This window comes from Athalia rosae, chromosome 2 (assembly GCF_917208135.1).
Source record: "Athalia rosae chromosome 2, iyAthRosa1.1, whole genome shotgun sequence".
Lineage (NCBI taxonomy): Eukaryota > Metazoa > Arthropoda > Insecta > Hymenoptera > Athaliidae > Athalia > Athalia rosae.
Genome location: NC_064027.1, coordinates 2,370,898 through 2,386,979, shown reverse-complemented (window position 1 = coordinate 2,386,979; position 16,082 = coordinate 2,370,898). Strand labels below are relative to the sequence as shown.

The following is a 16,082-nucleotide window of genomic DNA, read 5'->3' as shown; positions in this document are numbered from 1 at the left end:
CGTTGATATTTTTTTTATTTTTTCGTTGATGTGCACCAGCCCAAATGCGCGAAAGATTCCATATAGTTAAAATATTTTTGCATAATGAACAACAAAAAGAGGGAAGAAGAAGAATTTTGAAAAAACCATATATATATATAAAAAAATATAGAGTATATAAATATGCATATAAAAATATATAGAATATTATAAGATGACGATGAGGTGAAAACCGTTTTTTTTTCTTTTTTTTTTGTTTTTTTCTCCTACACTGAAAGACGTACGTTGGTCGATATCGCAGCCCCTTGATAATCTATATGATAATTGTATAAAAAGAAAGGAAAAACCTTAAGACACACCGCATACACACAGAGAAATATGTAAATACTATACCTAATGATATATGGATGAATAAAAATAAAAGAAAACGATAAGAAACAATTATATATTAAAACGAAACGGCAAAAATATCATCAACAAAGGAAAGAAAAAAAGTATATTTATAAATTAAAAAATTATCAACGATCCGCGTCATGCTATACATCATTATTGTATTATGGTAACATCCAATTGAAACAGATAAAGAAAAAACCGATATAGTGTCATTCAAATTAATTTGTAAAATAAATTTCAGAAATCTTCAATCCTTGATATCGAACAGCTTCTATAGTGACGAACCTTCTCTCATAAAACTTAAAGAAAGAAATAAAGGAAATATATATGCAAAAATATTAAATGGACATGAAAACTAATCGATATAGACATTATCAATGCGCGACTACATCTCGAATGATATTGTATAAGTTGAATTATTCATAATTCTGTTTGACTTTATATTTTTGTTCAATATTTGAACATCCGCGATCATCAACCGTCTACATTTTTATTATTTCGATTACTATTATTATCACGATTACTACTATTGATTATAATTTGTATATACACACATCAAATTATATATTAATTATTGTCTATTAATATTATCATTATTATCATTATTATTATCATTATTATTAAAATTATTATTATTATTATTACGACATTATTATCAATTATTATTTGTACAAATTTTATGTTGCAATATAAAATAAATGATAAAATGAAAATTCTTGTTTCGTTGTGATTTTGACATTACATATCCGTCACGCTTTTTTTCAATGTTTCGTGTAAGATAAAAAATTAACCGACGAATTGGCAAATAGAATGAGATTATGCGACAGACATCTAACAAAGATATTTCCATTTTTTTTTTTGCTTTTCGAGGCGAAGACCTTACGAATACTTCGGTGGACGAATCTGAGAGAAAGATAAATTTAGTTTGCAGATTCAAGAGAATCCTCTGAGCATGTTGACGAAAATTTTGAATATCTCAACGAATGAAGACGTAAATGAACAACGAAGTGCAGCGCGCGCCTACGATGCTGGTGTACAAGCTAGAACACCACCGCATTTTTCTTATAATTTCACATCAGGTACGTATAAATTCAGTAGAGACATGTGAGGTGAAGTAAAAATTTATGTGCGTCAAAAGCATAATGGACGAATTTACCACACATGGTACGGTATTTATTCTCATATAACACACGCGTGTAACCATAGAGTAAATCTGATTATCGAGATTCGTTGCCTTACATACCTTATAACATACCGTAACACAATATTGTGCCTTTCTAATATTAAATCCGGAAACACGCGAGTCTGATTTTCAGTATAGTATAATACAATGAAAATGATGGCGCACGAGATTCCCACAATTTAATTAAAACCCGCCCAATGCGTTTGGGCATGCGCATGCAGCAAGGGGAAAACTTTTGTTCATAAAAACGATGGACTTTGTTGTACACACCTATGGATCTACCGTATATACCTGCACGCGTCCCGACGCCGGCGTCGGTTCTTCGGTTATAAAACGGTTTATAACTTATGTACCCACCTATATTTCTATTGCTACACATACAGTTTTCCCCACTATGCGCTGCTGCTCGATCGCTAGCCTAGCTGCAACTCATTTCGCAGTTCCGTTCGAACAAGCGCGCTGATTATATCGTCTACTGTATACACGAACATAAAGTGCAAGTTCTTACAATACATCAGCCTATATATATATGAATTTTTATTACTTGCACGATTACAAAATTTTGTGTTCACGAACAAACGTATGTCCGATTCGCGATGTTCCCGTTACGGCTTTTTTGGGAACGTCGAATCTGTAGAACTGCATCGGGCGGAAACGATTGCGAGAGGCTTTTCGACCCTTCGTTGTCAGGGTAGCCGCGCAGTGCGGTTAGATCCGACTGGTATATAGAATAAAGGATAATACAGTAGATGGTATATAGGTATATAAAACCTTATACCTGGGTCAACGGACCTCCAACAGCGGTCACCGGTGGGACGCATCGTAGCGAGAAAGTCAACCAGGGCCGCGGGGGACGCGGCGAACCGCGAAACGTTTTCCTTTTGAATTTAAAGAAAAAAAAAAAAAAAAAAGAAAACGATCGCCCCGCGCGAACGCCGCGTTCGTGTTTTAGTCATATAAGCGCGTAGTTTCAAATTTTGGAAAAGACCCGCGCGCACGACGTCAGTTTCTGAATTCGCGCAGCGTGCGCGGTGGTTATCTCGCTACAAGCGTGGGATAATTCGAATTGCGATAGAGAAAGTTTACGTAACATTCTGTACTTTCGAGGAAATATATCGTCAAGGTTTATCTTCATCCAGTTTATAACACCGACCAGTTCATCGGCTGTGGTTTATATTGTCAGTTTCTATCTCTCGTCGTTATAGTAAACACTCGGCTAATAGCTGCGTAAAGCCTAATTGTTTTCCATCGTACCTCAGACGTCGATTGTGTCCGACTTGAGACTTGTAATTATTCTAATTTGTTCAGGTCGTTTGTAACTTCCGTTCTGTGAATTGTGTTTCGCGTTTAACAGTCGCAAAAGCGGTGGGATGAATGGAAATCCATCAAACGAATAACACAAAATGAGTTCATCGCGAAAACCTCCTCATTGTGGTGCTTAAGATTTGATCTGTTTTGTCGATAACTTCGCGGTTAGAAGCACATTATCACTGGACGATCACGTTGCCTCATTCGGTTCACGTTATATTATAATTATTAAATTAATCGATGACGCCTCGATCTCGAGAGCGAATACCGCATAAATATAAGACGACGACCAGGAGGCAGCGTGTACCCGAAGTGTGTAGCAGTATCGCGGAGAATAAAAATTGTTGGTAAAACGCTGAGGGGGCCGACGATGAAAAAAATCTTGGTAGAGATCGTTCGACGCAGGTACGCGACGTAGAAATAAACTAAACTGTCAAAAACAGCTGCGGGATGCAGGACTACGCCGACGCCGGGCGTCGCAGGTGAATAAAACGTCGCTCGTGTGTGTGATGTGGAAAATAATATAGTCGTACACGCGAATGCATTTGTGAGGCGGGTGGTTCGTCGTACGAGTTTCCGTTATCGATCACCGTCATGTACAAGGAAGGAACGTCGAAGCCGAACGGCGTCGGTGCGGCGGATTCGGAACAGCAAAAGCAACAGCAATGCGCAAACGCCGTCGAGGAGTCGCGCCCTCCTAGACCGAAGTTGAGAGAAATTGCAAGGCTTTGGATAAACTCTATCAGAGCCGTTATCTATGCTGGGGATGCTGCCGCGGGTGATCGGGGCGTAGGCGTAGCCTCAACCCCCGAAATGGGGAACCTCCAGAGCGATGGGAAAAGAAAGAACAAAAAAAATCGCTCCGTCGACTCCGAAATCGACGCCGATCAGCGGAAATCTAATACCGCCACCTCTAAATTATCCAAGAGTCTCGATGAACTGGACCGCCCTCCCGTCTGCAAGGTCGCCTTCGAAAAAGTTCAAACACCTGCCAAGAAACACGCCGCGCCTAAAGTAAGTCCTGCAGTTTTTATCCCCGTTTTCTGATCGTATTCTTGGAATTTTTTTCCTACCTGTTCCCCAAGATGTTCTCTCGTACACCTGGACATTTTTCCAAGATTTTGGAATCAACCCTCACATTCCTCCTTGTTCGAATCCTCTGAGGAATTCTGAAGTCGAAAAAAAATACTACGAGTCGAAAATGTATTATCATAGAATCAAAATGAAAACAAACAATCGGACGTCGATAACTTCCGTTAACCACCACCTGCCAGATTCTACCTTTCGCGTGTTCTGCCTGTTCGTGTTATTGGCCAATTTACAACACCGCGAAAAAAAAAAAAAAAAAAAAAAAGGAATCCAACGCTTTCGCATACTATTACAGTATTCAAGACCAGATTTCTTTCATCGCTAGACATCCACACGGCATTACCTTCGCTCTCCTCGCACACGTAAACGTCTGCGAGCCAACTTAATTTACGAGCTTCTCTGTTAGCCAGATGCTCGGCCCGAGTCCCAAAAAGATGGAGAAAAAGAAAAGAACGGTCCGTCATTCATCATCCGATTTTCACGCTCCGCTCTACGTTCTCCACCCCCAATTTTTTCTCATTCCTATTATCGTTGCCCTCCAGGCTTCGCCGGAAAAGCCCGAGTTCCACGACTGCAGCCCCAAGGCGAACGAAGTCGTCGATGAAGAGAGGAGGGAAACCGCGCACCCCGAAGTCCAGGTCCAGGCCCAGACGGGATCCGATCCTGGTCCCCCACCCGCGCCGCGGGAATCCCCGGCCCCCGCTCTCCTTCCGGACCCTTTGGGACCGTCGAACATCGCACCGGCGATACCCCCACCCACGTCTATCGGGGACGAGGGGCCCCCTCTTCTGGTCACGGACTCGTGGCATCGAGCCAACAAGAACTTGGTTACCCCCGATGCTCCGACTCCGCCGAGTCAGGAATCCTCGAGCGACAGCGTCTTCACAGATCCTGGCGGTATGGTCGCCGAATCCGGATCTCTGCCCCCCGTCAGGGACGCGCATCCGATCGCTCCCGAGGATCCGAAAGACGATCGAAGGACCCAATTCACCGTAACGAGGCACAAAAAAATCGAACTCAATCCGGCGTCGACGCGGATCGGAGGTACGTACGTTTGCACATTTACCGCACAACGATATACATATGTTTTGAAAAAACTAAAACTCTACCAATAAATCGGACGAATGTTGAGATTGATTATTTTTCACCAACGCATCGAGTGACGAACGTGATGTGAGTCGCGGTCGTCGAAAAACCGTATAAATTAGCTATACACCTGAGCATCTGATTATAATATCAAATTTCGCACGTGTATATTATACATACATATATTTTGCAAATGGTTATTCGATTAATTTTTAACGATCTTGTCAACGGTTACGTTTCAGCTTCCGCACGTAATTTTCATTCCTCGTTTTCAATAGCGAAATAAGATACAAGGTACCGAAAATAATATTACGGAATAAAAAAAGAAGAGGTTGCCGATTACGGGCCCACGCTGAACGGAGGAGACCTTTCTACGTGTACCATAATCGTGCGATGGTCAGGTTGGAACGAGCCCGTAGGCTCTACCGAGGCGAGTGGTCGCGGTCATAACGGTCTAAAACTCTAAACTCTAACGATTCGATGCTCGTTGTGGGCATAATATTTCCTCTGCAGGATTATTCATTCATCTTCCACCGGATAAACTTGCATCGGCGTTCGCCAATAATAATTTTTCACTCGTTAATTCTCATTACATATCGCACCATGCAATCAAGCTCGCCTCCTCGTCCCACCGCGTAGCGGTTTTTAATTATCGAAAATTTTCGTTTTGGCGTTACTCGATTTTCAAAGAGGGCCTGAAATTTTAATGATGTATCATGGGAAGGTACTTACGTTACCGCGACCCGTTATGAATCAACGGCTTCTTTTCCATTACACGTACGCGCTACACAACTAATTAAAATCCGCGCACTTTTATGCCTGCGATATCGCTAATTGCTCGTGATTCTCGCTTCGGAATTAATATCATCAACGAAATTCGGACGCACATCATTAAACACCTCCATACGGACTATAATAACTACCCGGTTATATAGGCTTCGCGGTCGTTTATTCATTTATTCATTTATTTATTGCTTTTAATTTTTACACCGTTGATCGTTTTCGTTCGAAATACCCCGAATAATGCATGTACCTATATATTCATGAACGAATTAATTATTCTACAATTATATTTTTTTTTGATTAATTTCCCGTACAACAGGTCAATAGTCGATGAATATCGAGTAACTGTATGTCGTATGAATACGATTTTCATGCTCACAATCAGCTCGGGAATTTCAATCGCGACGATGAATATTCGTCATAATTTATAAACACAGCCGCACTTGTTGCCGTCGTGAACTATGACCCGTGATATAAAATATAATACAGGGTGAATTTTAAACGCGATTCGGAATAGAGAGAGAAGAAAAAAAAAAAAGAAACTTGGGACGATACGTGTACGTACGTAATTCCAGTGTTTATTTTCGATCATTACGTGTATTTCGTTGAAGAGTTGGCATGACGAAGCGTACATCGGTTTATATTTACGCTAACAATAAGTATGACTGAAATTCCGTTATGATTTTCGGGGGAACTTATAGTCGCCTGATCCCTAATACCGAATATGTCGTGCCCTCGAGTTACGTGGATGTTCAAATAGAAACATCGCTCACATCGGGCGGTTTATAGTTCAGTTTTGTCGCCTAGAACGCGTGCCTCAAATAATCTCACTTTCAGTATCTTGTCGTCTAGCGATTAACGACCTCGCGTATTACAGCAGAGGATCGAAAATTCGAAAACTATAACAGTCATACAGTGCTGTAATATCGATCGTATACTAGAAGAGTTCATTGCCTACTATAAATCCTTTGTCGCCATGCGGTTGCATTTTTTTGATCCTCAAGGATCGGAATGAAACTTACTTCGATCGTTTTTCATCCTATCTAACTGATACAGCCATGGTTTGGTACAGACGAAAAACGAGGGTGAATCCATTAAGGATTACTCCTGTTTTAGGACCCACCTGTGAATTGACGCCAACGATTCGGAGACACAGTGCCAATGAACAACCATCTGCCGAAAGTAACGTCCTACGACGGGTGGCCAGTCTCACCCTCGACAAAGCCACCGTCGAAGGCCGAGCCAACAATAAGCGAAGATTTGTACCGGAGAAGCTGGACTTCCGGTTGTACGAAAAATTTGAGGGTAAGTTGTTAAGATGAATAAAAGAAATGAAAATTGTTGATGTTTCTCACTAGAAGTGAAGTATCCTTAAAATTGATTGCAGGACACTTTTCTAACGCATTTTGACCTCAAAAATACGAATCCATCGACCAAATAGAGCTATAAAATTTTCTCATCAAGATATCCTAGTTTTTCTGATCCTGAGAGTGAAAAATTGGCGATAACTCGATCAATTTTATAGATAGATCAATTTGGCTTCAAGATTCGTGTTCCTGAGGTCAAAATACATAAGGATGGCATAGAAATCCCAATTGAAAAAAATGTTGATTTTTGGTCCCAAAATCGAAAAAATCGTAAGGGGTACCCCTTGGAAAAATCTCAAATTTTGGCCAAAACTTTTTATTTTTTAAAATTGATCGTATGGCACTTTTCTTATGTATTTTGACCTCAGGAACACGAATCCGTTGTCCAAATTGAGCCACGAATTTTTCCCATCGAGATATCTCAATTTTTCTGCTCCAAAAAGCTATAAATTGGCGATAACTCGATCAATTTCATAGATAGACTAATTTAACTCGTGAATTCGAATTCCTGAGATCAAAATACATAAGAACAGCATATAAAATGAAATATTTTTTTTCAACCCAAAATCGACAAAATTCCAAGGGGTACCCCTTTGGATTTTTTCGATTTTTGGGCCAAAAATAAAGTATTTTAAAAATCGACGATAGGGTACTTTTTTAATGTATTTTGACCCCAGAAACACGAATCCGTCGGTCAAATTGAGCTACGATTTTTTCCCATCGAGATATCTCAATTTTTCTGCTTTGAGAAGTGATAAATTGGCGATAACTTGATGAATTCTCTAGATAGATCAATTTAGATTGTGATTCCAGATCCCTGATATTGAAATACATGAGGATAACATATGAAAACAAAAAAATGTACATGTTTGATCTTATTATCGACAAGAATCCAAGAGGCGACGGAATTTCGACGTCGTTCAAAGCTGAAAATTTGATTCACAAATCTTCATTCAATTCCCACTCATCATAGCATTCGCATGTATATCGGTTCAATAACCTAGTGCTTCGGACTCAGCTTGGATTGCTTTGCTTTGTGAATTTTCATTTGATTACCAAATCATGAATCGTATCTATTCTAGTTTTTAGAACAGTATGATTAATCCGCATCGATGACATACTAATTATAACTCGAATTTTTCGAATGATTTCTTTCCGAAACCCGTGCAGGTCTGAGGCGCCCTATAAACACGTTACCTAGATTAATAAAAACATCTTCACAGTCTGATAACGGTAACAAGTTGATAAGCTCTCATATCCGAGCAGCGGGTGTGTCTTAGTACCAAACCACATGTCGTCGTGGTTAACTATTTTCTGCTCAAAGTCAGTCGACGGCCTAATAAATCCGTCTGAAAATTTCTTACGTCGGGCGTCCCGCGCCCACGATTTTTGCGGCCTCAATAAGCCGCTCCATAAAATCACGTCTCGATACATACAATCGGAGTACGATAAAAGACAAATGTACATCGTGTATTGGAAAATAGATATATACGCGTTGTTCGTTTGCTTCGAGTTCAATTAAAAGTAATAAGCAAATAAATACTCGAGCGATAAGTGTTGAATCAAATAAATGATTTTTCAAACAAGTGGCGTGTACGGTACACAGTCTAGGGTAATTACTGATAAGGCGAAGTGAAATAATTTCAATTGAGAAGTGTTGAAAATTATTTGAAGTGTGTTTGGTAACGCCAGTGCTGCAGAGCAAAGGAATACGACGGTTCACCGGAATTTAAATCATAGCAGCTCGGCTGCGTTTCGGATTACAATGCATTCGGCGATATTATACTTTGGCTCACGTCAATGATAACGCGAAATATCAATCTTCGATAAACGTTTAATCAACCGAGTAACCTTGAAAAATATCATAGAGCTCATAATACCACGATCTACATGGATCTATAGTACTATTCTTCTCTCGGAGCAATGAACTTGTGCGGATTCTGGCTTTTCGCTTTCCTGCGATACTCGATTGATCCGATTCCCTAATTCAATGCGCTTGCACAGACAGTCGTTCGTCATCATCTGGTTGAAACGCCCGCTAACTATCCACGGAGTAAAAAACGGAAACTGGTTTGAATATACCTAAGCAAAATACACAAATCTAAATCGATCAAATTATCATTTCGCACCGATAATCCGAAACAAATATTCAATCGCATTTGATATACACACCGTGTGCGGATAAAATAGGCAAAATGAGGAAGACTATTCTGTATTTCGAAATCAGTGGCCCTCCGATCTGAAGAAAATCGCGATGGACGTGCGGCAGCGGGACGACAATCCTCCACTATCGGCGAACAGGAGATGATCCAGATTTCATTACGAAAATGTGCATGACGTCGGTGCCAGAGGCGACAATGTTGACGCCGTTGCTCCAGGATTGCGTCCGAGTGAGTCGAGACCAGATACGGAGGCGTCGGGCTGGATTTCTCCAGAACTGGAACCTCGGAGGTTTGGGAGAAAAAGTGCGCTACGAATGCACAAATTTCGCGTTTGAAAATTACGAAAGAATCGAAGGCGCTGATGAGGAGGTCGAGGAAACGCCGGTGATCTCAGACGGAACAAAACCTGAACTCAGGCTCTTCAAGATCGTCGAAGACATCGGTACCAAAAATATCGCTTTACTCCTCACCACCGTCAACGTCGCCGAGGACATTCTACAGCGTGGGATGAGAAGCAAGGAAGGTCCTTACTCAAATTTTAGTCTTTCCGATAACTAGTTTCGGCCGAGAGTAGAAAATGTTGGAATGAAAGTTTCGATTCACAAAATCAAATTAACGAATTTGAAATGAGATAGCGGAGTGCCGACCCAAACACAGTGTGCCCACCTGCGGTGTACGAGCCGATAAACCGACTGTGACTAAAAACGCTTCAATGCGTCTCTGCGTCCGTGGGACTCTTCGTCCACTTATATGGATTTACGTCCCATACATGTAACCGAGAGTATAAAACATTAGGTTTTGTACGAGTATGCAAAATGTAGATATAGACTCGAAACGCACACTAGCGAAAGTACGTCTGGCATTGTAATAGGATATAGAATAATATATTATGTGAGAGAAAATGTATAGGTATACATGTGACAAGGGCACGTGACGTTAACATGAAACAGTCAAATATGTCACGTGGTTCAACTGTCCCAGATCTCCTTTGCAGACGTCCTAAATGACTATGAATTCGATTGCTACCAAAGTCCATTCGAACTCGCAAGTTTTCCGGGACGCTTCCGTAGCTATAAAATCGTTTCGATTGCGATTTCATTTTCATTCTACTGATAAACGCTGCTCAGCACATTCGCGCTACTTCCTAACATCACGATGACGAGGCGAAATCATTTATTTCAAGAACACTTTTCACCGAAAGTGAAGAGAGCTGATCCAGTTTGATATTTCGATATTAATCCAATAAAGTGGATATCGCATGTCGCGATATAACGGAAGTTGAAATATTCCACCCATCGCGTCTGGGGGCGAGTCTGTCTAGGTGTGGTTTTGAATTCTGAAGGATTCGATTCAAGAGTAATAGACCTAAAGCGATTCCTTCGCGTTGTCCTGGAAAATTTATTACATTTCAAACGTCAAATATCTGAAAGAGGCGCGCTCAACTCTGACTCACAGACATATGTTGAATTGTAATCCATCCGCGATATTATAGGCGCAGACATCACACGTTATATAGAACCAGAGAAATCGATCTAATCTGCTAAAAGGTGGAGGCGGAAAGTCTAAAACTAAACGTACAAAACAAACACAGCTCGTTAAAGTCCTCCGGAGTTAACACGCGTTGAAATCAACTCTGTTATTTATCTGGGAGTATTTAACAAACGGTGGTATACTGTGCATAGGACAACACTTGATGAATTGGCTGGTCTCCGGGCTACCCGATCACCTCAGAAGACAACTGACGGATGGTGACCAGAAGAAATTGGGTTCCACGATCTGTGCGCACTTGGTAGCCGCCGGAGTTTTGAAACCTCTGTCGGACGACACGGCGAAGGACGCGAACTTTACGGTGAGGGATTACAAACGATTTCGATACCGTTTCCGACATCGAAAACGGCTGACAATTTCGTCTATGATTTATTCCAGCCAGATCTCATGTACGAGTGGTCTCACCTGGAAGCTCCACTTCCCGTCGTAACGAGCCCCGGCAAACTGCGACGGGAGAGTTGGTCTCCCGAGAACATGCGGCGTCTTCAGGAGGAGCTGATGGCTCTTCGCCGCGAGGTGAGCAGACTCCGGGCACTGATAAATGACGACGAGACGCGCTCTCAAGTTCAGTCGACTCAGACGTCACCGGATCGTTTATCGCCGACGAAGAGTTTCGCGGAGAGCGGTAGATTCACGGCTAGTCCGCCAACGGATTCGACGACGCTTCACGATTCCTTGGAAAAGTCGTCGTCCCTGAGGTTTGACGAATCCAAAAACGACACGCTACCAACAACGATGACGTTGTCACCGATTTCGGAAATCGAGGCGTCCGTCGACCACTTCAAAGAAAATGGAGGGCCGGTGAGCACATCGTCGCCGAAGGAGGAAGGGACGACAACTTCCGGAGTCAATCCGACCCAGGGAAACGAAAGGAGCGTCGGCGACTTGTCTCTACTAGCCATGAAATTCGACACTATCGTGATAACGGACAATAATCCCGATTCGAAACAACCCCAAACCGACTCTCCGATCAAGATGAATGAAGATCTGTCCAGGCTAACCGAACAAATAAACAATCTCCACGTCCGCGACGAAACCGCTGACCCAACGGAACTGGCCGTTATCGAGGTAGCTGATGACGGTACGATAAAACAACCCACCATTGTAGACACCGTGAACGTTATGGTCACTGGACCGCCGTTATCTTCGAACAATAAGAGACCTGATAACCTTCTTCTGAAGACACCCGAGGCCGAGTCGCCGCATCCGATAGAAAAAGCAAAAAGTACGCAGGGTCAAAAAACACAGTTCGTTCCTCCCCCACCTCCGCCTCCTCCTATGCCTGATATGGATGAGTTTTTACCCCCTCCTCCTCCGGTGACTGATCATATGCAAAAACAAACAGTAGTAACGGCACCACCACCTCCCCCGCCGCCTCCACCTTTGCCCATCGAAGAGGTGGAACCAGCGAACGCACCATCGCCGGGTATCGGTCTTCCACCTCCTCCACCACCTCCGCCGATGCCAGAGATAGCAGGACCTCCCCCACCTCCTCCGATGACAGGAATGGCAGGACCTCCACCCCCACCTCCAATGCCAGGAATGGCAGGACCTCCACCCCCACCTCCGATGCCGGGAATGGCAGGACCTCCACCCCCACCTCCGATGCCGGGAATGGCAGGACCTCCACCCCCACCTCCGATGCCGGGAATGGCAGGACCTCCACTACCTCCTCCGATGCCAGGAATAGGAGGACCTCCTCCGCCACCTCCTCCGATGCCAGGAATGGGAGGACCTCCACCCCCACCTCCTCCAGGAGGATTAATTTTTCCACCTGAACCACCAGGAGGAAGCTCTCCGAAGCCGTTTCCTGCACCTCCGCCTGGTGGATGGAATCCTCCAGCAAGAGCAAGTAAGTTTTGGTGTAATCGAGAGTACACCATCAATTATGTAGGCACTTCTTGATTTTTTTTAAAGATTGCGACTTCTGTTCACCACAAGAATAGGATTCAAAGGGTCGAATAAATTGAATTATTACCTTCGCAGCAATAAGAAAACAACCCCTGAACCCTGTGGTACCGATGAAACCGCTTTATTGGACGCGAATACTAGTCCCAGCAGTTCCGACTCCAATTCCTGCCGGGAGTCCCGATTCACCACCGCAGGTAATTTTCCACTATGCGTACGTGTGACATGAACATGAGCTTCTATCACTTGATTTTTCATCCCTACTATTTTGCTCATTACCACTTCTGACAAAATTAAATTTTCCCAGCTTCCTTTGTGGTTGGAAATTGAAGAGGAAAAGTCTATCAACATAGCGGAATTCTCTGATCTATTCTCGCGCCAAGTCATCGAGAGAAAACCCACGAAAAAAAAGGATGAGACTGACAAACCGTCGAAAATTCAACCAGCAAAAATACTCGACAGTAAGAGATCGAAAATGGTCGGGATCCTTGAAAAAAGTCTGCATGTCGATTTCTCTGAAGTAGAAAATGCCGTTTACACCCTCGATACCAGCGTAGTAAATTTAGAAGCTCTGAAGCAAATCTATGAAGTTGTAAGTGACGGCGTGCAATTATTCTTTCCGTTTACAACTTTGACCTGGAATGACTACAACCGGAATTTATTTTTCAGAGAGCCACGTCGAGTGAACTGGAAGAAATTTCTGCCCATGAAACAGCCCATCCGGAAATCCCTCTTGACAGACCGGAAAAATTCCTGAAACAACTCTCAGGAATTCCACACTTTGCGCAGAGAGTAGCGTGCCTAATGTTCCAATCTGAATTCCAGGACGCGATTTCCAGCGTTTCGTCGAAACTGACAAACTTAAGGTCGACCTGCGAGTACCTTCGGAATTCTAACTCCTTGAAAAAAGTAATTGCTCTAATTTTGACCCTTGGAAACTATATGAATGGGGGTAACCGGATGCGAGGACAAGCTGACGGTTTTGGATTAGAAATCCTTGGTAAATTAAAAGACGTCAAGTCAAAAGTTCCCGGTGTTACCTTACTCCATTACGTGGCAAGGACTAGACTCTCTCAAGAAGAAAACTACAACCCCGATGAACCTCTGCCTCTGCCCGTTCCGGAACCGGCAGATGTCGAGGCCGCTTCGACAATCAGCTTCGAAGAATTGACCAAAGAGTTGGATAGACTTGGAACCGAATTGGAGGGTGAGTTGAAAACAATACTGCATTTCTTGAAGATTTCGTTCACTCGGTCATCGAGTCATTCAATTTTAGCATGCAACGCAAAATACAAAATGGTAGCGGAATCGAATACGAAAGATGCGGGACCGTTCAAAGAGAAGATGGAGGCGTTTTTGGGAAGAGCGGGAGTAGATCTTGCGAATGAAAGAGAAAGCTTACAGGAGGCAAGGGCTAAGTTTAAAATCGTAATGCAATTTTATCAATACGTCCCTAAGGGCGCAACGTTGGACACGGCCGATCCTCACGACTTCTTCATACTGTGGCTCACTTTTTGTAAAGACTTTAAGGTATGCGTAGACGACAAAAGAGCTCATGGCAAGTGATTGTCATTCACGACTATCATCGTTTTAAATATGCTATGAATCGCAGGACATATGGAAGAAAGAACAGCAGAGGTTGACGAAGGAACGGCGACAGGAAGCGAGAAAGAAGTTGGAGAACAAGCGGCAAGTGGAAAAGGTGAAAAAAGAAGAAACTGGACTGAAAGCACGGATTCAAAAACTTACGGGAAAGAAATAGAAAATAATAGCTGCGTTATAAGCACACAAAGAATTATATTCGTAATTGTATGAAACTTTGAAAACTATAAAAATTCTATTATCGCGTGAACGAAAAAAAAAAAAAACAGAATATAAGGTAAGTGACTTCATCTTACCGAAAACTATAATTGCCAATAACGAGAACAAACACATAAACCTTATCGAAAGGTAATCGAGAACTGTTACTGATAGAGCCGCCCCAAGCTATTGATAAAAAATTGTAAAGATTAAATTATTGACAATGTATATACGCGTAAGTTTCTTAAGTATAATTGTTAGAAAGTGGTGATGTTGAATTGTACATACACATTGTAAATATATATTTATTGAATGAGAGTTAGACGAGATGAAGATTTAAACATAATTGCGTTTTATAAAAAATGAAAATAATAACTGAAAAATATAACAATTTGATTTGAATCGGAATATTCAATTCCCTGCGCTGTAATTCGGTGAAGATAATTCGGAAACCCGGTGGGGACATCGTCATTTTCAAATTGAATCTGCGTTTCAGCTGCCGAAGAGATATGACGGCCTTATGACGATACGATAAGAATTGTTTAGTAGCAAGGTCTTGTGAGCTTACGCCCTCTCACTGGACCCGTCGACAAGTTTTTTTAACTGTGCCTCAAACCCACTTCGGACTTAGGGGTGCATACCGACTGCAGTTAATGTGATAGTCGATAAATCAACCGGTCACAACCAAGGGGATCATTTCCGCATTTACCCTCTGGGATGCATCACAACTTTTCGGTCCAAAACGCGATATGCGGAGTTAAGCATGTTTTAAGCGCCAAGTCCGCGCGCATACGAGCGGCAGCGACGAAACTTGGGTTTTTATTTCACTCTAAATTTCTGAAAGAAAATCTCTCAAGTCAAATTTTTAAAGCGCCTTGCAAGATGGCAAGTGACGCTAGTTTAAAAAAAAAATCATAAACCCATAAAAGAAATCATGCAAATACATAATGAGCGATTCCTTGTCCGCGCGCTGTATACCCGCGCGAGCAGCGTCAGACTTGGAGTATTTCTGCTCATATGAATCGAAGAAATGCAATTTTAAATCGCATTTTTCCATTCAAATTTGCAGAAGGGAAGGAGAGGAGAGAGATTTATAAAGGATTTGCGGCATGGCGATCGGCGATCCTCTTCGACGCGAAGTCTTCGAGCTCAACGTCCACCTCACTTCCATGCACCACGGCTGGTACGGAGAGCAGGGCAGACGTATTTTACACATTCCAAGTGACCACAAATATTAAAAGGAAGCAAAAAACTTAATTTAATTTGTGTGGTCGGGTTTGTGAAATATTGAAATAAAAATGATCTATTAGATCTCGGCAAAAAGATCAGAAGCCGCGTAGGGTTGCGTGTTGGTTCAAGGCTTGCACCAACGCTTCCATTAACTGATTCAATGTATCATCATGCTTAATTCGATCAATCAAGCAGTTTTACAACCAGATGGGGTCGGATTCTTCAATGATTTTTCGAAAGTTTTAG

General features: G+C 42.3%; 1 protein-coding gene across 2 annotated transcripts; it reads left to right on the top strand.

The window, feature by feature from the left end:
• Window positions 1-1,996: 1,996 nt before the first annotated feature.
• On the top strand, window positions 1,997-15,008 carry LOC105691709 (protein cappuccino). Of its 2 annotated transcripts, XM_048650458.1 has the most exons (10): window positions 1,997-3,877; window positions 4,495-4,996; window positions 6,938-7,126; window positions 11,033-11,199; window positions 11,277-12,750; window positions 12,885-13,003; window positions 13,114-13,398; window positions 13,476-14,013; window positions 14,083-14,336; window positions 14,419-15,008. In XM_048650458.1, exons 1-10 carry the CDS (start codon window positions 3,458-3,460, stop codon window positions 14,566-14,568), a joined length of 4,098 nt encoding a protein of 1,365 aa, XP_048506415.1. In that variant the 5' UTR covers window positions 1,997-3,457; the 3' UTR covers window positions 14,569-15,008. The 2 variants fall into 2 exon arrangements, with proteins under 2 accessions (XP_048506415.1, XP_048506416.1); XM_048650459.1 differs by lacking the exons at window positions 1,997-3,877; window positions 4,495-4,996; window positions 6,938-7,126 and adding an exon at window positions 7,909-9,873.
• Window positions 15,009-16,082: the final 1,074 nt, after the last annotated feature.

What these genes read in the sequence shown, in the direction of transcription:
- LOC105691709 (XM_048650458.1), top strand. Translation starts at nt 3,458, where the DNA reads ATGTACAAGGAAGGAACGTCGAAGCCGAACGGCGTCGGTGCGGCGGAT. An exon ending in GTTGTACGAAAAATTTGAGG is followed by an intron (nt 7,127 to 11,032) that starts GTAAGTTGTTAA and finishes TACTGTGCATAG; the next exon opens with GACAACACTTGATGAATTGG. An exon ending in TGAAGCAAATCTATGAAGTT is followed by an intron (nt 13,399 to 13,475) that starts GTAAGTGACGGC and finishes TTTATTTTTCAG; the next exon opens with AGAGCCACGTCGAGTGAACT.